The following is a 25,718-nucleotide window of genomic DNA, read 5'->3' as shown; positions in this document are numbered from 1 at the left end:
TCTCTCACTTTTGCGGACTGTATAGCTAGCCCTTCTACTTAAGTGAAGGCAGTAACACCGCGAATGCTGAGGGTTTTAGTACATTAGATCTCGGCTGAAATTTGCCTGTGTGATGTGTCGCCAATGTGATGACGCTCCTTCCTAATACTGAAAGACCATAACTCAGTCAGGACTGTGCGATGAGGAAGACAAGGCTATATAACCAACCGAAGCCTCTTTGCTGCCCAATTCGACAGAGCCATTTACAGAAGCCAAAGAAGATAGCGCAACATGGCGAGAAAGATCGCGAAAGGTATGCGACGAGGTGACTTCCCTTGACCCAGATCGGATGACACAAGCGGTGCACGGTCACGACTGAGACCAGGAGCATAGAAGGAAGGTGCTACTTACTAGGCAACTTGGAAAGCTTTATTACGACAGCGAGGAACTGTCAATGGTGTAGATGCGTCAAATAGCTAGGTCTGGGGTTGTTGTAGTTGCCAGTCCATGACAGTTCTAGCAAAAGAACAAAGTTTCATTGTCGACAGGCTCACGAAAACATCACAACAGAAGGAAAGGTTTGACTGACTGTGAGTACTGTAAACCTGTCATGATCAGGTCGTTCATACGTGCAACTTCTACTGATACACTTGCAAATAGCTCTTGAGTGTTGAAGATGATATCAGACCTCGCATGCTTCCTACGCTTACAAATACAAGCCCTCGGGTTCACCCTCAGTCTTCGTCTTAAGAACACGCTCCCTTGCGGTACGGAAGTCCTCCATGTTGACCCGCATACGACGCTCGCGGAGCGCCATAAGACCTGCCTCGGAGCAGATGGCCTTGATGTCAGCACCAGAAAGGTCGTCCTTCTGGTTGATGAACTCGTCAAGATCGACATCCTCGTTGAGTGACATCTTGGAAGTGTGGAGAGTAAAGATCTTCTTCTTGGTGGTTTCTGCGTGGTGGTCAGCATCTGCACATTTTGCAATATATTGTGAAACTCACGGTCGGGGTTCTCGAAGAGAATCTTTCGGTCAATACGACCAGGACGGATAAGGGCAGGGTCGAGCGTCTCGATCTTGTTGGTGGCCATGATGACCTTGACGTCTCCACGATCATCGAAACCGTCCAGCTGGTTAAGCAGCTCCAACATAGTTCGCTGAATCTCACGCTCACCACCAGATGTTGACTCGTAACGCTTGGTACCGATAGCGTCGATTTCGTCGATGAAGACAATGGAAGGCGCGTTCTCGGCGGCGGTCTGGAAGAGCTGTCGCACTAGCCTGGGTCCGTCTCCTAGGTACTTCTGAATCAACTCACTACCCACGATACGCAGGAAAGTTGCGCTGGTCTGGTTGGCGACGGCCTTTGCGAGAAGCGTCTTTCCGGTACCTGGCGCACCATAGAGAATGACACCCTTCGGCGGCTTGATACCCATCTCCTCGTACAGCTCCGGATGTAACAAAGGCAGCTCAACAGCCTCGCGCACCTCCTGAATCTGTTGCTCCAAACCACCAATATCCGCGTACGACTCTGTCGGTGCCTTGTCAAGTTTCATGACTGACACTATCGGATCGGCATCGTCTGTGAGTACACCGACTACTGAAACGGACTTGTGGTGCAATAGGATGCTCGCTCCGGGCTCTAGCAGGTCCTTGTCAACGAAAGACATGATGGAGACGTAGTACTCGGGGCCGGTGGCGCTAGATACGATGGCGTGGTCGTCGTCGATGAGTTCCTCTAGGTTGCCGACACCCATGGGGCTGCCTCGCATGTCGTCGACGCGCGAGCGCTCATCAGCGTTTCGGTCTTCGCCGTCCCCGGCGTTGGCAGCAGCAGGCGCGTTGCCTTCCTTGACCGCCTTTGCCTTGCGGAGGCGCTCCTGGTTCTCGACGTACTCCTCCTCTAACAAGAGGTGATCGTGGATTCGCTGCATTCGGAGGTACCGTAGCTTGCATCGCGCAGTTGGGTAGACGGTCGGGAGCTTCGCGGCGGCACTGGGGCCAGCGGCCTTCTTCTTCTTCCTGCCGATGCGGGTTGTGGGTTGTGGCGGTGGCTCGTACTTTGGCTTCTCCTTCTGCAGACGCCGTTGTTAGTATCTGTGAGGTGCGGTGAGGCGACAGATAGCGGACTCCCGAGAGCCATCATTCCGTGTGTTCTGGACAGCACATACCTTGTCTTTCTTGTTCTTATCGTCTCCTGGAGGTCCGCCGCCTCCAGCACTCGATTGCTGGTTACCCTGTATGTCTTTAGCATGTTGCCGTGGTGGCTTCCGATGAGAGGCGATCTTACCATGACACGCGATCAGGTGAGGAAAGGCGAATCGGGCGCTCGACAGTATGAGGGGATTAGAGGAGAGATTACCACAGCGAGGGTGGTGGTAGAGGCGATGGGGGCAGTGAGGCGGTGGTTGTTTGTAAGAGGTGTTGATGCGCTGATTCCGAAGCTCGTGGATGTCGGAGGATCGGGGTTAGCGCCTTGTGGCGTCACTGCCTCGAACCGCTGGAAGCCTCACCATTCCACCTCCATAGAACATCACACACGTCAGGCCCGGTCCGATAGCTATACACTTCTCACTGAGCAACTTATTTCACGGTAACTTCTCCTTCCCCCAAAAGCTTCTCCAAAACTCAAGTATATTTCACTCTCTGAGCTCTGACCCCGCCGGTGAGCCACTCCATAGCTCCCCACGCGGGCTAAGAGGTACTCTCTATCGCAAAAGCTACCAAGACTAGAGTAAGTCTAACCCCATTACAGTCGCTGTTCAGGTGAAGCAAGAAGCCTTTTTCCCTCCTCAGACCCCCAAGACTCTGTATGACACATCCCCGCACCACAACTTAGTGGAGCCCGGATCACGTTGCGGAGCCTCAGGCTGACCCGTCTACCCAGAAGCAACTTGGTTGCGCCCTTCTGTTGCCTGATTCCAATACTTATACAAACGCGCCCCCTTCGATTTCAAGGTCTCAGTCATCATCCACCACAATGACTTCCAACCGTAATCGGCGCATCGCCAAGGAGATTGCCGACATCCACAACGATCAGCACTCCAAGATCGTCGTCGAACCGGCAGGCAACGGGGAAGACCTAACACATCTACGCGGTCAGTTCTTCGGACCGCCTGACACACCATACGAGGGAGCTACCTACCATGTCGACATCCGGATCCCGAGCGAATACCCCTTCCGTCCACCGCTGATGAAGTTCGAGACCAAGATCTGGCACCCTAATGTCAGCTCACAGACGGTAAGGGACAAGCAAAGTTCTAAGGCACGCTTCAAGATAGCTAACAGCACTAGGGGGCCATCTGTCTAGACACGCTCTCCTCGCAATGGTCGCCGGTTCTGACCATCAAGTCCGCTCTGATCTCGCTCCAATCTCTCCTCAGCACACCCGAACCGAAAGACCCACAAGACGCAGAAGTCGCTGGAATGCTCATCCGTAACCCAGCTGAGTTCGAACACAAGGCACGCGAGTGGGCAGTCACGTATGCTGGTGCGCCCAAGAAGGAGATTGCTGAGGGTAGTGGGGGTGCCACCGCTGCGTCCATCAAAAAGAAGGCCCAACAGGCGAAGCAGAACGAAGAGAAGTCAAAACTCGCCGCATACAAGGGCTACAACAAGGACCTGGTCGACCGCTTTGTTGCAATGGGCTTCGATGTCGAAGCTGTTGTTGCTTCGTTTGAGTACGTCGGTATCGATCGTATGGGCGGCGAGGATTACGAGCTAGAAGAGGCCTACATGGGAGACATCACTGCCCGGCTGTTTGGCGAAGCGTAGTAGCCTACTGACATGTTCTCATTCAATCAACCAGCACTTTGCTGACTAGGGTCTATTCTTAAAGTGGAAGCGGGACGAGGACCACGATTCTATGACGGAGCATAGGCGTTCCTCCTTGGCAAACTATTCAAATCTTTCGATTCATTGCAGACGGCGTAATGTCATGGGTTATCATGAGGGTGTGGTGTACATGAGATCATGGGAATAGTATAGTAAGGCGCTCTTCGTGAGTAGCCAAAGTAGTTTCAATTGAAGTTGTTACATTAAACCTCTAGTTCATTGTGTCGTTTGGTGATATGTACAGTCATGTCCTCCTTTTGTATTTACAGGTCTACCGCGGATGTTCATGTTGCGGAGCTTAAGCAATGGCACGGGTGGCATCGAAAATGGCGTTACCCTTGTAGCCCCTGCCATTGCCGCCGGGCTGCATAGTTTGTGTAAGGGGAGCCTCGCCGAAGACGGTCATGGGGTTGGGCTTCTCGATGTTCTGCTGAACCTTGACAGCTGTTTTGTTGTTAGCATATTGTTCGGAAGAACACACATCCTGGTACTTTAAATCCCGGACGCTCGGAGGAGAGGACACTTACTTGTGCCATCGTACTCGTAAGAGAAGGTGTTGGGCTCGCAGCTCTCTGTCTCCTTGGCCCCGTCGGCACCAGGGATGAACTCGTACTTGCAGACGGTGCGAATAACGTCGTCGCCAGCATAGGCGTCCGAAGCAAAATCAGCGAGGACGGTGCGCGACCTATAGCCGTTGGCGGCGCTGTTGCTCTCAATGGTGACGTTCCAGGCACCAAGGTCGGAAGCAGCGTTGGCGGCGGTCGCGGCAGCGAGAGCGAAGAGGGCGGTGGTGAACTGCATTTTGATGGTTGGTTGGGAAGGTTGTTGTTGGTGGTAGTTTTGGTCGGTATAAAATGAGATTGGTTCGATATTGATCTTCAAAAAGTGATGTCGACGACCTCTTATATAAACTCACTACTTCGTATCAAGACGTCAAGGGCGGTCTAAGAGACGTCACGTATACCCACCGCCTCCTGCACCGCCTCGTGTTGGAACCCTAGCATGGGCCTAGGATCTAGACAGTGCGCTCGTATAGAGCACTACCACTGACATTGGGTGAGCGTTTTACCGTTATGTTTACGTTCATCCATGCACAGATGCAGCGGTGGTAAGCTCGGAGGAGCAAGAAAAGCCGACCCACCGGAGCGGATCGCTGCTGGGGTCCGGATGCCGTGGAGATACGACAGTAGACAAGACGGTGTAGACAGTTAGTCTGGTGCTCACTCGCAACTGCGTAGCATTCGTAGGCGGTCAGGTGTAGGGTCGGCTAACTTGCTCCCAGTAGTCTCCGTCTATGCTCGTTTGCTCTTCCACGATTTACAATCTTCTCTTACAGACATTTATTCCGATGGGCAGTCGTGCCATCACCGAAATCTGCTCGCCCGCCAATACACATCGGATGATCCTCACATTGGCGATTGAGATGATTACTCATGGACAACTATTAACAGTACCTCGGTGAGGTAGGTGGAGATGAAAATCTCCGAGCTAGGCTGTGCGCGGAAGTGGCGCCGCATCATGCGTTACTAAATGGGGAAACGACGGGTGTGCCGGACAACACCCATGGCATGCAGGAACACGAAGATTGCGGGTAGAACATGCAGGAAACTTTGGCATATCCCCGCAAGCACCCCTATTCGGTCATTAGCTGCAGGAATGTGTATGAGGAGCAACAGTACAATGTAACCGACTATTCAACATTGATTGAACTATGTATAGTTCTTGATATCCTACTACCTGCCTACGAGCACCCTCTCGCTCTTGCGTGTCTCCGTCGCGTAGTTGCGTTTTTCTCCTGTCACAAGCAGCTGGATGTGGCCCTTTGCTGTAGGCGCATACTTGACGCTTGCTCCTTGTTCGACGCTGAAAGCTTCGCATGCGGGCTTGCTGTTCAAGATCCACTGTGCGGTGAGCTTGACGCCTGGATCCCATCGTCCAACACTTGCAGTAACCTCTTGACCCACCTTAGCCTTCTTGTCCTGGATGCTAGGATCGGCTTGACGCTTGACAGCAGCTTTCCGCCCACCATACTTGATGACATCCTCCCATACATTTCCACGGGTGGACGGTGCAGTGGCAGAAGGAGAAAGCGGCGAAGGACCGTCAGGAGCGTGATCCTTGACCCATCGGTCTACCAACTCGAGGTAATCCCAAATCTCGCGCGCTTGATAGTTACCACCATGAGGTTTCTCAGGTAGGATTGTGACATTGGCCCAACCAGCTCCTCCAACGGCATCGGTGCGCTTCTGGAACTCCATGACACCTTCGTTGAGGAAGTAGTTGTCCCAAGTTCCTACGTAGACGAAAATGCGTCCAGCGAGGGCGGCACCGAGGTTGCGGGAAGAGTTGAAGTTGGTAACGACGTAGTCGCTAAGATCGAACGGCTTCCAGTACTCAACAGCCTCGGGATAGATCTCACCAGTAACCTTGTCCCAGGGCTCGAGAGGATAGTTGTTGTAACCCTGGACACCAAAAACGGCATTCCAGACATCCCATTGATTGAATGAGCGTGACGATGTGCCGAAGGTCAACTCCCAGTGGTTTTCTTGCGCGACAGTGGCGAGAATTACCTCCGTTCCATTAGTGTGAGTGCGGATACTGGGTACAGAGCTACCATTCGCGCGCGTGTATGCGTTGGCAGCACTGTAGAGCTCGATATCCTGGTGACGGTGGAAGTCAAGAGAGTCGGGGTAGGAGGAAAAGCAGACACCAAAAAGATCTGGACGGTAGATGACGTTGGCAATCGACTCCCAACCACCGGTTGAACCTCCATCCTGTACGCGTGCGTAGGGCGCGCGGATGGTGTTGAAGGTGTCTTCGAGATGAGGAATGAGCTCCTCGTTAATAGCGTCACCATAAGGACCCAAGTTTGCTGTGTTGACAGCATAGGAGTCGTCGTAGTATGGAGCTTCATGACGGAATGTTACCATGATGAACTTGGGTGCTGGTCGCTCTGCAGTGGTGTTGGTCGCAGGAATAATACCAGCATCCCAGGCTGCCGTAAAATTTTCATCGTCGCCGTAGTTGTAAGCACCTTCTCCGGCTGGCCAGTGACCTTGGTTGTAGATGACAGGGTATCGTGTCTTCTTATCGTTGGCGTCGTAACCAGCAGGAAGTACTACGTTGGCTCCAACGTACATGTCGCGACCCCAAAACTTGCTCAACTTCTTGCTTCGGATCTTGACATGCTTGAGTGTGTCTGTGTCTTCGTAGTTGCCCTGGTTGCATCCGCCAATCTCCTTGCCAGCGAAATTCTCAACAGCAGTGATGTTGTTGAAAGTCAGTTCGAGAATTTGCCCACTTCCCGATATCTCAATGTCTTGGAGCGTTGTAATCAAACTTCCATATCCATTGACATTAGGCGCGCCATCGCCACATGGAAAACGGATAGAAACTTTCGAACCGTCGCTCCTCGTGACTGTCTCGTAGCGAGTGAGAAAGGCTTGCACACTGTAGGTACCCGGATCGATGTCACTCAAGCTAACATTTGGCCAGCCATACACACCAGTAGCAGTACCGTCGTTGTTCCCGCCTGAGAGAGTGACTGGTTGCTTTGGGCCAAAGTCGTATACATTCTTTCCAAAGATTTTGTTCGGAGAAGAGGTGACATCGGTATCATCGAGAGGATCGGTTCCGTTGGGGGCGAACATCAACAGAATGCGACCATCAGTGGGTGCATCCAGAAGACCATTTGCGACAGAGAGCTTGACACTGAGACTAGTGTCGTTGTCACGTTGGGCGTAATGCTTGGTGGTGGGGACAGCCGACGCGCCCAAGGCGAGTGAAACGAGAAAGAAGGTCTTCAACATCTTGCCTGTATGAACTGTCGTCCAACTCAGTCAAATGCAAGACAATCCTGTCGATTGTGCTTAACCAGACTGCCGGTGGGACGACAAGCTTTTTGATATGAGTCGAAGCTTTGACTGGTGAGTGGTGAAGGCTCTAGCTCGTGGTGTACTAACCGAAAAAAGAAGGCGCAAAAGATAGTATAGCCATATACGGTATGAAAAGATAAGTACCCGCATACAAGGCTTCTCCCAAGCCATGAAATGAGGGTCGGTATTATACATCTCTCGAGTTTTCAGACCGAGATTTAGCAGAGGTAGAACCGTGGTGGTGGTAGCGTGATTCCGCCATACTGGTTTCTGGTTTCGCTTGCGCAGGAACGCGCACGTTATCTCTGGAATTTACGATGGATTCGACCATGTGTGTTTGGTAATTGGCAGTTCTCCAAGTTCGATTGAGATTGTTGGGATACTGTGCGCGCATCTCGAACTCCAAAAAGATCCAGTGGCTAACCGGATTGGGTGAGCAGCAACAGGCATTTGTGCTCCACTCTAAAGTGAAGAGGTCTTCGTATTGATTATGAGTTGATAAAATCTAGGGTTGTTGATCTGGTTTCAAGGCAGAGGGATCGGTATGTCGTAGTCAGAGGGTAGACTATGAGAAGTACTTTCTTGACGTCACCACTCTTGGGAGCCATGTGCGTACCGTACTCTTGACGTAACTTCTTCACCAAACGCTCAAAGCAACACAAACAAAATGACCAACATTATCTTCAATCATGCGAAACTCGGTGCGATAAGGTGTATTCGAGAAACAAATAGCTCGATTGTGAAGATCTTAGGTCTGCCATATGGTAAGATTGCCCAACGATTCTCACGGGCAGAGCTGTCAGAAAGGCTGTCTGATGGCGAAAGCAAACGGTACCACGATGGAGTGTTCGACGCGACAAGACCAGGAGCATCCAGCATCCAGCCGTGGGGTAGCGTCAAGTCCGATGCATCTAACATCCCGTTGCCGACCGATAATCTACCGGAAGACGAAGAGCAATCAGAGGATTGCTTGAACCTCTCCATACACTTGCCAGAGGGATGTGTCGATGGAAGTGGAAAGATGCGTCCGGGTGCAAAGTTACCAGTCCTCGTTTTCATCCATGGTGGCGCATACTTTCTCGGTTCCGCGAATAGACCATACTACAACCCGGAGAACCTTGTGCGTCATGCTATTGAGCACAAGAAGCCTATCCTCTTCGTAGGTATCAATTATCGACTTGGTGCACTAGGCTTTTGGCATTCAAATCGTGCTGGGGATCTAGTACTGGAAAACAATGGTCTCTATGACCAGAACATGGCGTTTGAATGGCTACGCGAGAATATCGAAGGATTTGGTGGAGATGTCGATAATGTTACAGTCATTGGACAAAGCGCAGGTGGCGAAAGTATCTCGGTGCAGACGATGCGTAGGCCGTTGTTCAAGCGTGCGATCATGTTCTCTGGAACGCCCGTTACTATGCCGGCAATGACGCATGACGAGCATCATGACAACTTTCTCAAGCACGCCGAAAAGCTGGATATTCGTATCAAAGAAGACGATGGTAGTGAGAGGGATACTGAAGCTATCGCTAGAGATGTGATTGGCGTCGATGTATCGAAGATTCGAGATCTGGCCTGGGTTGGATTACCGTGCACGAACAGCAAGTTTTTTCCATTTGAACGACCGACGATGGACTTGGCTAGGAAGGGAAAAGTTGCTCCTCCAGATTGGAGAGAGTGGGCGAAACCTGTTGAAGCTCAAATCGTCGGATCCACCACATACGACGGCGGCATCTCCTACAATATGATGAAGAATGATTCCGGCCGCAAGAACCATGCTGAGGCCTTTCGTCGCATCGCTGTGGACGTTCTGTCTTCGGGACATGGCGCGGAGTTGATGGACATCTACGGCATCGAAGGCGTTGCTGATGATGCGGACGCGCTCCAGCGTATCTGTCTTTTCGAAAGCGACATAGGTTTCTTTGCTGCCGCACTTAGCATTGCGGAGAGCGATCTGATCAAAGAGACCTATTTCCATGTCTTTGACCTCCCAGACCCTTTCCCGGGACCGATCCGTGAGCGCGGTGCTTTTGCAACCCATACTTTTGACATCGCAACACTACTTGGTGGTGTGCATGAAGATCGTTTGCCCTCGCATTATCGACCTGTGATTGCCCAATGGCGCAACTCGATCCTGGATTTTGTGGTTAGAGGAACGCCACCTTGTGCGAGATTTGTTGGAAGTGATGGGGAGAGGCGAGGCTTGATGGTCAGCGAAGATGGAGTCAGAGAGGTCGGCAGCGAAGCTTGGATGGAAAATGATGAGAAGAGAAGGAAGAGGTTGTTCGAATTGGCTCAGAGAATTGACGCTGATACTGGGCTGGATGTTCTCTGGGTGGAAATCTGTAGGCGCTTCTTGATGCGTGGGGAGTGAACGAAGAGAGTCGCGAATATGGTGCAGACCCAGGACAGTGCCCAGCGTTTTGGCATCTTGTCATTCCGAAGTATTCGATGTGTGTCTGATAACCTATCATAAGAGATTAAGAAAATTCAGGAGTTTTATTTCGTAACAAAACATACCTAGGAACCTTCCTGCCTATCCTTAAGGATGCTAGCACCTTTCGTCTTGCACTTTGACAGTGGTCTGATTGGCTTTCTGACAACTTTCGGCGCAATCACGCAAGGAACAGATGTTTCTGGGTCGTCATACTCATCGCTTGTCTCGCCTTCATCATCTTGGTCAGTGTTACTACCATCGCTGCTGTCATCAGATGCCTCCACGTTCAGGTCCCAGCCGCCCAACTCAGCGAGCTCACCTTCCAGCGCCAGATCAAGTTGAGGGCTGGATACCTCAGGCACTTGATCTGGTGATGATAAAACTCGCGGCTCAGACACGTGTTCTTCCATGCCGTTGATGCTGACACCACCTGAGTTGTATGGATGGTAGCTGGATGCCCATGAGCTGCACTCAGACGGCGAAGACTGTATCAATGGTGTAGCCGGAAGGTTCTCAGGGGTAAGGCTGCTGATTGAGGCACGCAGGGCGCCCATGTCCTCCATAGCCTTGTCGTATTTCTCTTCTAGTGCCGCTATGCGAGCTTCATGCTGGTGCGCCATGTCGATGGCTTCGTGAAGTTGGCTCTCGCGCGCCGCCATGCACCTCTCAATGATCTCCACTTCGCGTCGTACACCCTTTCTCACGAGCTCCTGGAGCTCTTTCTTGGTCATGCCGATCTCTGGTATAAGTTAGACCTTTCACCTGGAGAGAAACAATTGTGGAAACTTACCTGGGCTCGACTTGGTGGTCATGCCATACGCTGCCACTTTGTAACCGGCGAACACAACGAACATGGCGAAGCTCACGACGAGGGCGAAGGTAAGGAGATCGCTCTGCGGCTCGTAGTACCTTGGTGGGAGGTAGGGTTCCATTTTAGTGTTGGCGGGTGCAGGCTTGTTCGTGCGGATGAGTGTGTAGTGGATTGGGGAAGCTGCTGTTGTAAATATCGAAAGATTTGGTTCTGAATACGAGAAGAGGTTTCAGGGAGAGCGTTTGAGTTGACAACGTTGTCAATGTAAAGGGCAAAGGAACGCACAAATCTTAGCAATAGAGTTCACCTTCACTCTAGCAAACAACTGCTCACCTTGTATGTATGCAACACGATAAGCCTTGGAATACTACCAAACACCATAACTAACTCGAGAACTTTGTGTATTGTGGCCAAATACGTCACCGTCGACTGAGAGCATGGGCTCGGACGCCATCTTGATCAACCCCGCCTTCTCAAGGCATAGTGTCGGGTCGTTCAACTCAGAGGTTCCGGATCTAGCGGTGGCTCGATCTGGAAATGCGGAGAATCGAATCTTTTGACAAAGAGTATCTTAGAAATGAACTGTGGCGACTAGAAACGAAAAGACCTTTAGGGCATGCCATTAGGGTTGACGCTCGGGTGTAATGATCGTTGTGATTGGAACTTAAGTTCTCGATATTACTAGTCTGCTCTTCGTGTTTCACTGAGGGTAGACAGATCCAAGAGGTTCATGTGATAAAGTGAAGTCGCTGGGTTTACAACGGGGACATTTTACGCGTCACGCTAGCATGACTCGTATAACACCATCCGAGACGCGTCGCGACGCCTCGGACATCCGCGTGGAGCTCTTTCCCCTCACGAACCAGCTATCGCCAATATGTCCTATCGCTCGATGTTATACAGCTATCCCGAAAACGCGTTTGAATTATGGACACGATGGATGTTCTATGATGATAAATCGTGGAACGAATTAGTTCTCATTTTCACTCGCTCGTAATCTTTGAAGCTACCTAGCTATGCGTAGTAAGATAAAAGTGCCCTCTCAAAGCTCCGCCTCAAACTCTTCTATAACGAGAAGCAACGCTTCGTAAGACCATACGCTTTACTCAGCATACCAAAAATCGATACTGGGACAGATTCCATCGCGTATCATAACGTCCCAGCAGATCAACTCTGCCCTGTCACGTTCTGCTCCAAGGTCTCATCATGTAACAGTGTAATCATGGCGCCTGCATACTACTGCCGAGCGAGAGCCTCCTGCAACAACAGAGCGCCTACGTACGAAGCAAGCGGCCCCGAGTCGCCTACAACGTCTAGCTGTTCGAGCCACCCTTTGATCGATTGCACTGTATCTCAGCTGACATCTCGAGATGCCAAACTCAAAAGTAGAAGAGACGACCATCAAGAGGCTGCTGAAGAGTCCAAGGCCTTCTATAAGAAGCTTCGAGCAGAAGGCCGCGCTTTTTTCAGACCTGTTTGCAGATATACATTGGTCGGCTATAGACTGATCTGAGATCATAGAATCAGCTACACCAACCACGAACGACACCAAACAACCATGAACACCAATTTGCAAGCCTTTCTGCCGTTTGATGTTCGAGTGTATCATCGGTCTCGTTACCCCGCATTCCGATAGCATGTCGAACTCATATCTCACTTCCTTGACGTGTCCGGACTAGCGTTTTGAACCTCACCGTGAATTGATATCACTGTATCTTTTCGGCCTCACCACCTCCGCGTCTCTTTACCTCTGGACATCCAGAACATCCCCAAATTAGCTATAATCAACATGAGCTACCCCAGAAAGCGTTTTCCGCTGGATACCTCGCAAGAGCAGATGCAATATCATAATCGTATTAAGGGATGGTTAGAGAAGTTAGAGAGCAGGGACCCCAAGGCAGATGAAAGCGAAGGCCACCAAATTTCCCAAGATAAGATACGGGTTTTGGAACCGACGACTCCAACAAAGCAAACAAGCGCACGTCCGATACGGGACGAGGTTTCGCCCACTGATACTACGTTCTCGGAGTCGAGCATCTTCGATAGGCCTCTCCGCAAGGGCTTGTTTAGCAGCCCAACTCCGAGATGCGAGACACGAGGTGACGATTCTGATACCACGAGCATCGGTAGTGACGATTGGGAGCTAGCAACCAAGACTAAACGCCCAGCTGAGCGACTGGTACCACCCACCTTTTCTCTACCACCGAGCGTGCCATCACCCAGTCTCGACTTCTCCGTTTCGATTTCGGATGCGGATACCGGCGAGCCTACGACGGTTTCTGATCCCAAAGCTCAATTGCCTCTTTCGACACAAGAACCAAACGAGCCGCGACCTGTTTGGATTACCTCTTGCCTCCAATGCATACTCGCCGGCCTCCCATGTTCAAGGACCTATCCATCCTGTAACAGGTGCAAGCGGAACGACTGCGCTGAAGAATGTCTACTCCATCGCCGGTGTTTCGTTTCCGAAACTCTCGATCTTACCGAAGCAGGAGGCTGCAAGATTCCCATTCTGCTCAAGGTGAAAGGCGAGAGGGACGAAATCTGGAAGCGAAAGGTCGAATTGGCTGAGGATCTGTGCAAGGAATGGGTTGCGGAACAAGAAAAGAGGAACTGGGTGTTGCCAGGCATCGACAGTCCGAGGGGTGGATGGCGCACCCGCCGGGGCAAGGTCAAGAAAGAGATGATGTTACATCCTGGTGAAGGGATTGGACGTCTGTCATTTTGTGAATTGATCGTCGACTCAGATGTTTGAGAGCGCTTGGAGACCTTTAAATTTGTCGACGCTGTCTTCATCACGAACCTTCTGGTCGCATGTCTTTTCGAGCCTTCATTGTAGCATCGGAGGATGGCATGTGATCAATGGGAAGGCTTCTCGTTCAATGGTGAACAATATGTATCGGATGTGAGAAGTTATATAGCGGCACCGTCCAGCGCAAAGCTCCGTATCAGCAATCTCGGATTATGTTGCAGACGAAGAAATAATACCCATATATACAATCTTTATGAGTGCATTCGCACTGTACTACTTTATCACTCAGTGTCTGTAAGATGATCTCCGGACCAGAACAAACCCTCACAGCTTCGCTCCGCCTTTACCTTCCCTCATCAACTCTTCAATCGCGATCTCACTCGTCATGAGAATGCATGTATCTCTCAGACTGGGCACGCGATGCCTATGGTTGACCTCTTGATAATCCTCACTCGCCAACATATCCCTAAAATGCAGGATACTAGGATAATGCGCCAGCGCAATCTCATCCCAGTCATCTTTTCCGCCACCCACTTCACCGTTGGTACCGACACTGCTGTTCGAAGACTTGGTAATAGCCGAACCGTTGACGTGTGTCGCGTTTCCGACAATCTTTGCATTGCCGCCGTGCTTCGAACCGATCGATTTAGCGAATGCGGCACCGTATTTTAGGTATTCTTCTTTCATCCCGGGGTTGAAAGCGAGGAGGTTGAACATTGATACTGCGCCTTTGCCTTCTTTAGCACCGCTGTTGACGAAGGTCTCGATCCATTTGTTCAGCTCATCGCTGAGTTCCAGACTTTGGCTCGACTCAGTGGTCTTATTGCTCTTTTTTGTTTGGACTTCAGGCACGGAACTTGGATCTGGATGTAGAAGCTTGTTGTTCTTCGATGGGAAATCTTGGACCAAACGAGATGGTACTCCGGCTGTTACGCTCCAGTGGTGTTGGGCCAGTTTCTCGAGCTCTGACGGAAGGGCATCGGTGCTAGGTAGAATGAGTAGGAGATCCCAGTGGATGTTCCTAGCAAGGAGATGTTCGGTCGAAAGCTTAGAAGGAAGAATGATCCAACGTATGACGCGTGAGACTACGAGAGGTGATAGGTTTGTGGACTTGAGTGTTGACAGGAAAGTCAGGACTGGGTTAGGTGTGGTGCTATGAAGAGCAAGTAGGTGAAGCGTACAGAGAGGCATTTTGGTAGCAAACGAGTTTAATCGGTCATGCCAGAAGATCAGTTTTGTCGACTTAACAACGTTAGATGGTAATCCAGACGTGACAATGGTGTTTGTATGGTTAGGTGATGACGTAAATTGCGTCTACTTTACCGAGGCTCAATCGTGAGGAGCTGCGAGGCCTCGGAGACTAAATCCAGCGACAAAGCTTAAAGGCTTCTGTGCGCGACTACTTCACTGGCATATTTAGCATAGCTCAGCAGATATTGAAGCTTGCATATAACAAGGTAAGTTTCCAGAAGCGCGTGCCCCACTGCGGGGCATTGCGCCAGACAGGCGTAGATGAAGGCTATTCAGATGAAGGCTATTCGAATGAAGGCTACTGCTTAGCTAATTGTCGATGATTAAGCACCAAACAATACTTCGACACTCTTCTATGGATTGTAGAGCTCATGGTTGTTGTTGGTATGCGTACAGTAAGCACTGTAGCCTTGCATGAGCAAGGCGCTTGTGTTTGGGTGGATAAGTCCTTAGCAGCCACCGGTACACATCTGTGACGTACGTTCCTGCTAGCTGTGGATCTATAAGCCCACACGATTTCAAAGCGACAGCAGCCTGGTGATTCCAACATATATTGTCACTCCAAGCAACAGTTTTTTTAACCTCTGCTTCGTCTTCTCAATACAATCACATCAACGCTCCAAACATGCCAAAGCTCTTCATGTAAGTCTGTAAGATACCTCATGCAAGCACATGTGGACCACCAACAATACTAGGAAGCATTAAGGTTAGCATTTAGATACTAACAAGGTTCAGCACAGGTGCCACCGGCTACATCGGAGGTGATGCCCTCTATGCAGTTGCAAATGCCTACCCAGACCTAGAGATCACTGCACTTGTTCGCAACAGCGACAAAGGAGCCAAGGTTGCCGCGCAATATCCAAAGACTCGACTTGTGTACGGTACGCTTGACAGCACCGAGTTGCTCACCACCGAGGCTTCAAATGCAGACATTGTTCTTCATTGCGCCGACTGCGATCACGTAGCCGCTGCAAATGCTATCGTTGCCGGACTTGCTCGAAGTGGAAGGAAGACATACCTTATTCACACCTCTGGAACTGGTGTCTTGTCTTTCCCGGATATTGAGAACAACACCTTTGGTATCAAGCGAGAGAAGACCTTTGATGATTGGGACAACATTGGTGAGGTCACTTCAATCCCTGATGTAGCGCTCCACCGCAATGTCGACAAGATCATCCTCGCATCGAACGAGGTATCGGCAGGCAATATCCAGTCTGCTATCGTCTGCCCACCGTGTATTAATGGCCCAGGACGTGGTCCCGACAATCAAAGGAGTGTGCAGATATATGATATGGCCAAGGTAGCACTGAAGCGTATGAAAGCTTTCGCTGTTGGTGATGGCGACAACATTTGGACTCAGGTCCACGTCCAAGACCTCAGCGAAGTGTTCCTGGCACTGGTAACGGCTGCTCTCTCACCAGATGGTGGAAAGGCGACCTGGAACAAGGAAGGGTATTATTTCGCTGAGAGCGGAGAGTTCCGCTGGGGTGATATCAGCAGCAAGATCTCTGAGGTCGCATTCAAGAACAAGCTCATCAACCATGAAGGCGTCGACAACGTGAGCAAGGAGGAGGCTGACGAGCTGAGGCCAGCGGGCAGCTACCTTTGGGGTGAGTCACGCTATGCTTGGGAATAGGACACATGCTGACATGCTCCAGGCACCAATTCTCGCTGCAAGGCCATTCGAGCCAACAAGCTGTTCGGTTGGACCCCTAAGCAGAAGAGTGTGTTCGATCTGATGCCAGAGATCCTCGATGCTGAAGCGAAGGCGCTTGGTCGCACTAGGACACATGCCGAGGAAGCTGCTGAGGGGCGCATCTTGAAGTAGTCGCATACTGGACTAGGTTGGCTGTGTTGAGAAGTTCAGCAGATATCAAGGTATCTGACAAGTTCAGCTATGTATTAGGCAACAAAATGCAACACGTGACTGTTGAAGTTGGCGCATGCCTGGGCGCTGTATCTAAAGCAAATGCACGTTGTCGATGAAGACAAAGTATAGAGGCCGAACATGCAAAGAATCGTGGTTGATGTAGAGGGGTTGCGGAGGGTGCCTTGGCGGCGTCATGTTCCTGAGCTCTCGCGCTTGAGCCACGTTCCTAGCTTGGGCCGACCAACGACCGCGTCGACATGGAAGAGCAAGCCACACGACGACTCTGATAATCTACGGTCACAAGTTCATAGTGGCTTACAGGCAATTCCTTCGCGACCATGGATATCATACAAGCCGTCTCCGGCTACATCACCAAGATGGTGTCGGTCGGGGACACCGCTGCGACAGGCACCTCCGCGGCCAAGATGAAGATCCTCTTACTCGACAACGAGACTGTGGGTTTGTCTCCTCTACCAGGTGCTCTTACACACGATGCTGACAGTTGCAAGGTGCCTATTGTTTCCACGGCGACGACACAATCCGCCCTCCTCAACCATGAAGTCTACCTTACTGAGTACTGCGCCCTCATAATGCACCATGCGATGCACGGCTAACACGTCGGTAGCCGTATCGACAACCCAAAGCGGGAGAAGATGCGCCATCTTCGCTGCCTATGCTTTGTGCGACCGTCCCCAGAGTCTATACAGAGCCTGATAGAGGAGCTGCGGGAGCCCAAGTATGGCGAATACAACATCTGTACGCGCTTGGAGGAACGCAAAGCCACCAACGATTGCTGACACGTACAGACTTCAGCAACATAATAAAAAAGTCCTCGCTGGAACGCCTCGCCGAAGCAGACGACCACGAAGTCGTACGCGCCATCCAAGAATACTTCGCCGATTTCCTCGTCATAAATCCCGACCTCATGTCCCTCAACCTCGGCTTCCCGGACCATAGGATATGGAGCACAAGCCCGGACTCGTGGAATCAGGACGCACTACACAGGTCAACAGAGGCAGTCATGGCGCTGCTTCTGTCGCTGAAGAAGAAGCCTTTGATAAGATATCAGAAGAACAGTCTGCTTGTGAAGAAGCTGGCGACCGAGGTCCGATACCACATGACACAGGAAGAGCAACTCTTCGATTTCCGCAAGACTGATACTCCGCCTATCCTTTTGATCGTAGACCGAAGGGACGATCCCGTTACCCCGCTATTAACGCAATGGACATATCAGGCTATGGTTCACGAGCTACTCGGAATACATAACGGACGCGTGGATCTACGTGATGTGCCGGAAATTCGTCCCGAGCTCAAAGAAATTGTGTTATCGCAAGATCAGGATCCCTTCTTCAAGAAGAACATGTATCTCAACTTTGGTGACCTAGGACAAAACGCGAAAGAGTACGTCGAACAGTTTGCATCAAAACAGCAGGGATCGCAAAAGCTCGACTCAATTGCCGATATGAAGCGCTTCATCGAAGACTTTCCCGAGTTCCGTAAGCTCTCCGGCAATGTCACCAAACATGTTACACTCGTTGGTGAGCTGAGCAGACGAGTTGGCGAAGAGAGTCTGCTGGACATCAGTGAGCTCGAACAGAGTCTAGCATGTACAGACAATCACAACAACGACGTCAAGTCGCTACAAAAGATCATCCAGGACCCCAGGGTTCCGGCGAACAACAAGCTTCGCCTCGTTGCCATCTACGCGTTACGGTACTCAAAGGCGTCTTCGAATTCGACAGCCATGCTCCTAGACTTGCTCGCCGTTGCGGGCGGACTGTCACGGCATCGCATCAATCTTATCACAAAGCTACTGACCTACCATGACTCGCTACAAGCGACTACGGCAGCAGGTGGGGTACCGGACCTGTTCCAGCCTGGATCCTTTTTCGGGGGTGCCCGAGATCGACTCAAGGGCCTGAAGGGTGTTGAGAACGTCTACACACAGCACTCGCCTCGCTTAGAAGCTACGTTGCAAGACATGATCAAGGGTCGCTTGAGCCAGCAGCTGTATCCCTTCGTAGAAGGTGGCGGCTCGACCAAAGATAAGCCGCAGGATATAATCGTCTTCATGGTCGGCGGCGCGACATACGAGGAAGCCAAGATGGTTGCGCAAGTCAATGCAAGTTCGCCTGGTATTCGCGTTGTGCTCGGTGGAACGACCGTGCATAACAGCACCTCCTTCTTAGAGGAAGTCGAAGATGCCGTCGACTCGTGGCCCGAGCCTCCCGCTACATCAGCTGCGGCTCGCTTGAAGAGGGAAGTAGGTAGATAGCTGATGTAGTCTTGCGCAAGTACAATCAAGGTCCTGGAGTTGGGCGTCGAAGCGAGTGGCATGATATGCAGGTTCAGGCAATACAGGTCGATAGGCTTCCCATGTGAATACAACCAATATCCCAATAGTGTTCGTCAGCCAAGTACGCAATGAGTGCAGCAAAGTGCATGCCCCGCGCTAAGGGTCGAGATGCATCCCACCAAGGCCCACATCATTCGTTTCAAGCCGGCCCTGGATAGCAGCGCTGACCTATGGCCCGTAGTCAATAAATCAGTTGTTGGGCGGTACCTGCATGACTCCGAAGGCGGCGAAAAGTCTGCTAATCTGCTCAGAGCCAAGAAGACGCGACAAGGCTGAACACGTGCATCATCACCAGCTGGTGTTATAGGCAACACGGTTCCCTTACGGGCCGACATCCGATCGCTCTCTCCACCATCAGCCTCAGCCACCTTCCCAACATCACCCACATATGGCGCGAAAATGAGGATTGCGAGACATGCCAGAACAAGGACAGGTCTTGCAGTCTCGAGTGGTCCGCCGGAGAAATCCACGCCCCATCAACAGCTGCGTTGAATGTCGAACCCGGAAGTCGCGATGTTCCAAAACCCATCCTTGCCAGAACTGCACAGCCTTCGGACGCGAGTGCGTCTTTATTACCGTTCCTGAGAGCGCTGCACGCAAGAAAGAAAGGGAGCAGCGAGAGCGCGCGCAGAGCAAGAGCGGCACTGGTGTTACCATCCCGGACTGGACCAAGAATCTCCCCGTGCGCACACAGAGTAGTGCGAGTGTACATGATGGATACGACAATGCGGGATCCGTTGACACCACGACGCCTGGCACGCCGCCACGAGATTACGAGTGGGAAGCCTATCAGCAAGATGTCGAGCCCGAAACGGATGCTTGGGAGAGACTGCCCGCAGAGCCTGAAGAGACGCAGGACGACGTGTATGAAGACGAGAACGACGACGAAGATCAGATCGCAACTGATCTCACGATTCGAATCGGAAGGATGATCATTTGTGAAAACGTCACTGGATTTTTCCGTCCCCAATATGCCGAAGAGGTACTTTCTGCCCTGTCCATGTGCTTTATCTCGCATTTGCATTGCCTTTCCATGACCGCAGACTGAAACGTTGTGTAGCTCGGCAAGCTTCTGTCTGAGAGCTTCACGCCTTCTTCATCAGTCACAGGCCAAAGAGCGACACAGTCATCTGCTCTTCTATCAGCAGAGCAGATGCCGTCGCTTGCGCCGTCGCTGAATCTGTTGCTAGGCGGTTCGCTGCCTATACATCAGAATAACGAAGTTGAGGCGCCACAACTGCCCACCAAGATGGAGGCCGAGGGGCTACTACAGCGGTACACGGAAGCCGTTAGCCCGCTTGCGCACGTGTTGCATCTTCCATCGTTCAAGCGCATGTTTGATCGCTTTTGGATGAACCTTGAAATTGGGAGCCCCAACCAGAATTCCTGTACTGCCTTGATACTGGCAGTATGTATGGCTGCCGCTGCTTCTGTTTCACCGTTACAAGCCAAGTCGCAGTTTGGGATTACGAAAGAGGATCTTTTCCTGCGCCTACAAAAAGCTACGGAGCGGGCATTGCTTCGCGCTAATTGGGCGAAGACATCTAACATACGGACTTTACAAGCTTTGACAATCTACCTGGTACGATATCGAACTATCCTGAAAGTACTCTTGCATACTAACATACGCAGATACCACTCTGCCGGGCGCAAATATCGCGGGCTACTTCTGTTGTAGTTGGCGCATTGGTCCGCCTGGCACAATGCATAGGCATACACCGTATGAGCCACAGCTCGGCCAATAGTCTAACACCACTGCAACGACATGTTCGGTCGCTCTTGTGGTATCAGATCTGTTTCTTGGACTTCAAGACAGCAGAAGCGCAAGGACCCCATCCTTCGATCCGGTCGGATGACTTTGACATTGCTCTTCCGTTGAACGTAGATGACGATGTCTTTGAGTTTGGCAGCCCGAAGTGGCAGCAAAATCCAACCTCCAATACCGGCTGGTCAGACGTCACATTGTCGTTGATACGCTACGAGTGCAATGAGATACACCGACTCATATTCCGCGGCAGGATTGAGATGGATCGCAAACACATTACCCTCCATGATCTCCGCGCCCGCGTAGAAGCCAAGAAACGCCAGATCCAGAGCAAATACCTCCAATATCTGGATGCCAACGTGCCTATTCAACGATACGCAGGCCTAGTTGCGACACTCCTAATGTCCCGTTGTGACTCTATGCTCCTATACCGCCACCTTCCACAAACCTCCTTGCAACCCCGTTCGGAATCCGAGAACCGCCTTCGCGACGTCCTCCTTACCGCAGCGCTCACCACACTTGAAATCGGTGCAACACTAGACACACTGCCCTCTCTCTCCTCCTGGGCTTGGTACTCGACCACCTACCAACAATATCACGCGGTCCTGCTTCTCCTCACCGAACTCTACCGTACACCCGATCTGCCCCGGAAAGAGCGCATGGCGACCATCATCGACCACATCTTTGGCCACTGCTATGGCGTCGGTGTAAGAGAACGTTGCTCAGATCTCCTCTTCACTGTAAAAGAGAACCTAGAAGCCTTTTATGTAATGAAGGGTTTCAACAAGAAAAGGCAGCAGGTTGCTCCCCAACAGCATCCCACACTTCAACCGTTACCCTCCTTTGGTGGCTCGGTGACTAGTCCTGGATTCGGTGCGCAGCAGACGCCGAATAATAACATTCACAGTCAATTGCAGAGGACGCCCACAACGGGCACACTAGATGGGTTGAATGTGGATTTCGATAGTATACTTGGTAGCCTGAATGGTGGTGGTAGTGGTGGCGGTGGCTCGGACCAGGACTTTGATGTTTGGGGCGGAATGAACGGTGGTGCTGGTCAAGATACGGGTGCTATTTTTGTGCCGGTGGATACTGGGCATCATGGCGAATTTGGAACTACGAGTCCGAATGGGGGGCTACAGCAATGGGTGAGTGAATACTTTGGTCTGGTGATGGAAAGTTGATTGTGCTAACGTCCATGTAGGAAAATTGGAATTTCCCACCTCAACAGGCGAAATACGAACAATGATGGAGCGTGTACGAGACACGGAGTACGATAGTGTTTACGAAAGGCCCACAATTCTTGAGCGGCCGAGGTATGGATAACCGGCCTTGACTTGTTGAGTAATAGACACGAATTGCTTTACTTTTTTGGAAAATCGCTTTCGTATCGATGTTTCGCCTACAGCTGACATCCATCGAATGCATACATTGGAATTCACTCAATCGCTACAGTTGTGTAAAAGAGGTAGATTTAGAGGTAGAGGCCTAGCATGAATGCTACAGTTGAACTTGTTTCGTGCATAACAGGTGCTCGCTGAGAAATGCTCCACCCAACCCCAAAAACGCCGCGGCACTGATATTCAATGAACCCGCAAATGTAACGCCGCATACGCCAGACCGCACTGCGGTCGATAACGCAGACCCAGTTTTCTGCCAAGTGAGTCCTGAACAACATGTCGACACGTCTCATATCAGTATTACCAACTAGCAACTCTGATAGAGGAAGACATGGGTTCTACGAACAAACTCATTAGCCAAGAAGAAGACGAAATGAAGATGAAAGCGGGCTAGTAGCGTGCTACTTGAGATTCACTCAACGCACTTCGCTTCATTGGTGGTGGAGGTGGCGGCGGCTTCTTCGCCCTTGATGGAGGTGGTGGCGGAGGTGCCTTCTTGCCATTGCTTCCCTGTCCCTGCTCGCTCGCTGTCCAGCTCGCTGCCCGCGACATGTTGCCACCGCGTCCACTGCCTACAGATGACGACGTATCGGGACTGGGCGGCGATCGATCACGCCTGTATCCATTTCCGTTAGATCGCTCATAATCGTCCTCGTAGTCATCAGCAAAAGTGTTCTGTTGGCTAGCACTAGCCTGGCGGACTGGGCGGAGGTTGGTACGGCCGGAAGATATGACAGAGGAATCGGTGGGGACGCGGGACAGTCGGCGGGCAGGGGAGTCGTCTCGGTAGCCATTGGCGTTATCGTAGGTCGAGGTTCGGCTAAGAGAGGGGCGTAGAGAGTAGCCACCTGGCGACTGCTCAGGGCCAGGGGAGCGGCTGCGCGTGGACGTAAGCTTGGGAATAGTCATACGAGGGACTTCGGGCTCGGGTTCTTCTTCGACCGGGTTGAAGCGCTCTGCATAGCCGTGTGCAGTGTTGGATCGGGAGCGCGCGGGACGGCTAGGAATAGCCCTGGTGTCTCTGTGTCATGCGTCAGCAATGTACTAGGTCTTACGCTGATGGAAAAGTCCTCACCGAACCGGCCACTCCCGCTTGACGTTGAGGAGGATCTCACGACAGCGGTCGTAGTAACTGAGCTCTGCCTCGAGGAAAGCGGTCAGGTCCTGGACCATGTCGACTTCTGACTCCTTGATGTCCTGCATCCTTCTGAAGACCTCTTCGCTGGTCTCCTCGTATTTGGCCTTTTGGGCGCGTAGTTCCTCCTCCATGCGGAAGTCTTCCTTCTTCGTCTTCTGCATCTTGGCTAGAGAGGTATCGTAAGCCAGACGACGCGTCTCGAGCTTCTTGCGGGTGGACTGAGGCCAATTAGCTTCAATGGTTACGATCATGTTCATGCAGCAGCTGTCCTACCTGATACTCTTTCATTTGGATCAACGAGCGCTCAAGACCCTCGAGCCATGATGACGTAGCACTTGCGACATACGTCTCCTGCACTCGCGCCAGACGTTCGTTGGCACGTCCCAGTGCTGCTGATAGTTAGTGGGGTGTAGATGAGCCGATTGATCGCAAGACGTACAAGATAAGCAATTGCCAAATTCCGAGTCGGGCTCGAAGTCCTCGCCGTGGGTGACCATGGACGAACCCAAATGGCCACCTGGAAGCTGCTTCTCCTTGTCGGCGCCCTCTGCGCGCTTGGATAGCGATTTGACATAGACAGCCATGGCGGCCTGCATCTTGTCCATACCTACAGACGTGGTCAGCATGCGAGACAGGAGCTGCAGGGCTCGGATTCGTGCATACCCTCATGACGCAGGTTCATTTCTACCTCGAGCGCCTTGAACTCGTCGGAGAGCCCAGTGCGGGCCTCTGCGCCCATCTTCTCGTTGGTCCATTGCTTCAAGCGATCGAATTTCTTGGTGACATTCATGACTGCGGTCGTGTGTGAGGAAACGCAGTAAGGAAGCGTGGTACAAGCAGAGTGACGAGGGGGGCTGCGGCGTGCGTAATAAGATATGGGCCGTGTGCAGGGTACAGCTATCGATACGGGCCAGGGAGGCAGGCGCGGGACGATCAACACCCAGCGACAGACACGGAGAAAGGGGAGCAGAGAAGAAAGGAGGAGGCAGATTCGCCGCGGGCAAGAACAATAGTTGAAGTCAGGAGAGTAGGTTTCGCAATAGTGGGCGACCTACGGCAGAAGTTGAGAGCCAACGCGTGTCAATATCGCAGGCTAAGCAGGCGCGACCCTGACCCATTGTTCCAGAAACCACAGACCGTCTAGGTGTCTCCAACGGTGATCAGCGTCGCCCAAAGACGCGGCCCAGCCAGTCCTGACATGGGCGGGACGACTGTCGCTATTCCGGGGTTTGCCGCCCTAAGGCCTTTCCGCCGGCGCTCCGTCTACTCACCACAGCCAACCCACCCACTATCGCCCTCTGTAGGCATGCCCTCCGTTTCACCCGCCCTGCCACACATTGCATCCAACTTGCTACCGCAGACCGTCCCCCTCGTTCTATTCTTGGCACAGTCCATGTCATGGTTTGCGCAAGCAAGCGCAACATGATGGATGTGCAGTTTCACCGTCGCCACCCGTACCAATGAAGCGTCCCTCTTAGCTGCTCTCTGTCCTCTGCGCAAGTCACCGAGCAAATCACCGGCATCAGCAGTAGGCTCCTACTCGGTTTGTCTCCCTATCGCGCGCCGCCATGGGATTTACATGGACCTACAGAAGCGCATGTTGGTAGTCTAGTGCGCCTTCCAGACTCCTCAATATGCAGCCAGGAACAACGCGAACTCCAATCTCCTTCCCTTATCAGGTCAAGCGGTCTTGTCTTGCAGGCGCAATATATCACCTGGCCTCTGCAATCGCCGCGACAGAGCTGAAAAGCCTACCTCTATATCGTTGAACAGCCTTGGCATATGCGGTCAATGTAGTCGCTATCTCCCCTCGATCGACTCACGGCGAATACACACTCCATCACAGTCCCAGCGTCTGCCCACGTTGCCTTGCTTTCCTCAATTCCTTTTGTGTAAGTTGCGACCATGATCGGAGAAAAAGGAGAATATTGAGATGATCCAATACTGGCTCTGACATCATCGTCTAACTGCTCGCCCAGCAGTGCATAGTGCCGCACGTGACCTGGTAAGCGCCATCTTTTCTGCTTGGGTGGAACACCAACCTCAATTTCGCATCTCTACTCAGCCAAGTCAACACCACATCACCTGCGCTATCGCGTTCCTTTGTAGCAAGTTTCATATGTCTTTTCTGGCGCATCTTTGAAATGGCCTCTTTTTCTTCGTCCTACGAAGTCTCTCTCTCACTCGGTCCTACATAATCGGAAATAGTTTCTTTCTGATTACGACACACGCTTGCGCAATATTCT

At 51.8% G+C, this 25,718-nt stretch overlaps 12 protein-coding genes across 12 annotated transcripts; 7 read left to right on the top strand and 5 right to left on the bottom strand.

Moving 5' to 3' along the window:
• Nucleotides 1-561: 561 nt before the first annotated feature.
• On the bottom strand, nt 562-2,385 carry CC77DRAFT_990514 (26S protease-like protein regulatory subunit 4). Its single transcript, XM_018536320.1, has 4 exons — nt 2,274-2,385; nt 2,155-2,220; nt 987-2,058; nt 562-936 (listed from the first exon to the last, which is right to left on the bottom strand). Exons 1-4 carry the CDS (start codon nt 2,274-2,276, stop codon nt 686-688), a joined length of 1,392 nt encoding a protein of 463 aa, XP_018385079.1. The 5' UTR covers nt 2,277-2,385; the 3' UTR covers nt 562-685.
• A 180-nt stretch (nt 2,386-2,565) lies between these two features.
• CC77DRAFT_1021048 (hypothetical protein) lies at nt 2,566-4,027 on the top strand. The gene is made up of 3 exons (XM_018525190.1): nt 2,566-2,717; nt 2,871-3,224; nt 3,278-4,027. The coding sequence occupies exons 2-3, from the start codon at nt 2,964-2,966 to the stop codon at nt 3,755-3,757; spliced, it is 741 nt and encodes a 246-aa protein (XP_018385078.1). The 5' UTR covers nt 2,566-2,717; nt 2,871-2,963; the 3' UTR covers nt 3,758-4,027.
• Nucleotides 4,028-5,502: 1,475 nt separating this feature from the next.
• CC77DRAFT_1021047 (hypothetical protein) lies at nt 5,503-7,828 on the bottom strand. The gene is made up of 2 exons (XM_018525189.1): nt 7,780-7,828; nt 5,503-7,734 (listed from the first exon to the last, which is right to left on the bottom strand). The coding sequence occupies exon 2, from the start codon at nt 7,624-7,626 to the stop codon at nt 5,551-5,553; it is 2,076 nt and encodes a 691-aa protein (XP_018385077.1). The 5' UTR covers nt 7,627-7,734; nt 7,780-7,828; the 3' UTR covers nt 5,503-5,550.
• A 531-nt stretch (nt 7,829-8,359) lies between these two features.
• Nucleotides 8,360-9,025, top strand: CC77DRAFT_896842 (alpha/beta-hydrolase; the record flags this gene model as incomplete). The annotated part of the gene is made up of 1 exon (XM_018533539.1): nt 8,360-9,025. A coding segment is annotated over one exon (666 nt), but the record flags the coding sequence as incomplete, so codon positions are not given.
• Nucleotides 9,026-9,322: 297 nt separating this feature from the next.
• On the top strand, nt 9,323-10,066 carry CC77DRAFT_937146 (hypothetical protein; the record flags this gene model as incomplete). Its single annotated transcript, XM_018534535.1, has 1 exon — nt 9,323-10,066. The coding sequence occupies one exon, from the start codon at nt 9,323-9,325 to the stop codon at nt 10,064-10,066; it is 744 nt and encodes a 247-aa protein (XP_018385075.1).
• A 146-nt stretch (nt 10,067-10,212) lies between these two features.
• CC77DRAFT_1009395 (hypothetical protein) lies at nt 10,213-11,061 on the bottom strand (the record flags this gene model as incomplete). The annotated part of the gene is made up of 2 exons (XM_018523593.1): nt 10,213-10,868; nt 10,920-11,061. The coding sequence occupies 2 exons, from the start codon at nt 11,059-11,061 to the stop codon at nt 10,213-10,215; spliced, it is 798 nt and encodes a 265-aa protein (XP_018385074.1).
• A 1,716-nt stretch (nt 11,062-12,777) lies between these two features.
• Nucleotides 12,778-13,695, top strand: CC77DRAFT_937530 (hypothetical protein; the record flags this gene model as incomplete). The annotated part of the gene is made up of 1 exon (XM_018534556.1): nt 12,778-13,695. One exon carries the CDS (start codon nt 12,778-12,780, stop codon nt 13,693-13,695), a length of 918 nt encoding a protein of 305 aa, XP_018385073.1.
• A 178-nt stretch (nt 13,696-13,873) lies between these two features.
• Nucleotides 13,874-14,988, bottom strand: CC77DRAFT_1021045 (hypothetical protein). The gene has a single exon (XM_018525188.1). The coding sequence runs from the start codon at nt 14,881-14,883 to the stop codon at nt 14,017-14,019; it is 867 nt and encodes a 288-aa protein (XP_018385072.1). The 5' UTR covers nt 14,884-14,988; the 3' UTR covers nt 13,874-14,016.
• Nucleotides 14,989-15,568: 580 nt separating this feature from the next.
• CC77DRAFT_1009392 (NAD dependent epimerase/dehydratase family protein) lies at nt 15,569-16,771 on the top strand (the record flags this gene model as incomplete). The annotated part of the gene is made up of 3 exons (XM_018523592.1): nt 15,569-15,585; nt 15,679-16,553; nt 16,602-16,771. 3 exons carry the CDS (start codon nt 15,569-15,571, stop codon nt 16,769-16,771), a joined length of 1,062 nt encoding a protein of 353 aa, XP_018385071.1.
• A 90-nt stretch (nt 16,772-16,861) lies between these two features.
• Nucleotides 16,862-19,088, top strand: CC77DRAFT_1071559 (vacuolar protein sorting-associated protein 45; the record flags this gene model as incomplete). The annotated part of the gene is made up of 4 exons (XM_018529126.1): nt 16,862-17,268; nt 17,323-17,387; nt 17,439-17,569; nt 17,620-19,088. The coding sequence occupies exons 1-4, from the start codon at nt 17,152-17,154 to the stop codon at nt 19,086-19,088; spliced, it is 1,782 nt and encodes a 593-aa protein (XP_018385070.1). The 5' UTR covers nt 16,862-17,151.
• Nucleotides 19,089-19,336: 248 nt separating this feature from the next.
• CC77DRAFT_133230 (fungal-specific transcription factor domain-containing protein) lies at nt 19,337-22,454 on the top strand. Its single transcript, XM_018530190.1, has 4 exons — nt 19,337-20,151; nt 20,230-20,751; nt 20,802-22,082; nt 22,139-22,454. Exons 1-4 carry the CDS (start codon nt 19,585-19,587, stop codon nt 22,181-22,183), a joined length of 2,415 nt encoding a protein of 804 aa, XP_018385069.1. The 5' UTR covers nt 19,337-19,584; the 3' UTR covers nt 22,184-22,454.
• Nucleotides 22,455-22,724: 270 nt separating this feature from the next.
• Nucleotides 22,725-24,262, bottom strand: CC77DRAFT_1009389 (BAR-domain-containing protein; the record flags this gene model as incomplete). The annotated part of the gene is made up of 5 exons (XM_018523591.1): nt 22,725-23,355; nt 23,410-23,690; nt 23,746-23,861; nt 23,912-24,079; nt 24,136-24,262. The coding sequence occupies 5 exons, from the start codon at nt 24,260-24,262 to the stop codon at nt 22,725-22,727; spliced, it is 1,323 nt and encodes a 440-aa protein (XP_018385068.1).
• Between the last annotated feature and the right edge of the window lie 1,456 nt (nt 24,263-25,718).

This window comes from Alternaria alternata, assembly GCF_001642055.1.
Source record: "Alternaria alternata strain SRC1lrK2f unplaced genomic scaffold CC77scaffold_12, whole genome shotgun sequence".
NCBI classification, from domain to species: Eukaryota; Fungi; Ascomycota; class Dothideomycetes; order Pleosporales; family Pleosporaceae; genus Alternaria; species Alternaria alternata.
Note: the sequence above shows the minus strand (reverse complement) of the source record. Positions and strands in the feature narration are given on the sequence as shown.

What these genes read in the sequence shown, in the direction of transcription:
- CC77DRAFT_1021047 (XM_018525189.1), bottom strand. Translation starts at nt 7,626, where the DNA reads ATGTTGAAGACCTTCTTTCTCGTTTCACTCGCCTTGGGCGCGTCGGCT.
- CC77DRAFT_133230 (XM_018530190.1), top strand. Translation starts at nt 19,585, where the DNA reads ATGCCAGAACAAGGACAGGTCTTGCAGTCTCGAGTGGTCCGCCGGAGA. An exon ending in GTCCCCAATATGCCGAAGAG is followed by an intron (nt 20,152 to 20,229) that starts GTACTTTCTGCC and finishes AACGTTGTGTAG; the next exon opens with CTCGGCAAGCTTCTGTCTGA. An exon ending in AAGCTTTGACAATCTACCTG is followed by an intron (nt 20,752 to 20,801) that starts GTACGATATCGA and finishes TAACATACGCAG; the next exon opens with ATACCACTCTGCCGGGCGCA.
- CC77DRAFT_1021045 (XM_018525188.1), bottom strand. Translation starts at nt 14,883, where the DNA reads ATGCCTCTCTGTACGCTTCACCTACTTGCTCTTCATAGCACCACACCT.
- CC77DRAFT_990514 (XM_018536320.1), bottom strand. An exon ending in ATAAGAACAAGAAAGACAAG is followed by an intron (nt 2,059 to 2,154) that starts GTATGTGCTGTC and finishes CGGCGTCTGCAG; the next exon opens with AAGGAGAAGCCAAAGTACGA. An exon ending in TCTCTTCGAGAACCCCGACC is followed by an intron (nt 937 to 986) that starts GTGAGTTTCACA and finishes ACCACCACGCAG; the next exon opens with AAACCACCAAGAAGAAGATC.
- CC77DRAFT_1021048 (XM_018525190.1), top strand. Translation starts at nt 2,964, where the DNA reads ATGACTTCCAACCGTAATCGGCGCATCGCCAAGGAGATTGCCGACATC. An exon ending in CTAATGTCAGCTCACAGACG is followed by an intron (nt 3,225 to 3,277) that starts GTAAGGGACAAG and finishes TAACAGCACTAG; the next exon opens with GGGGCCATCTGTCTAGACAC.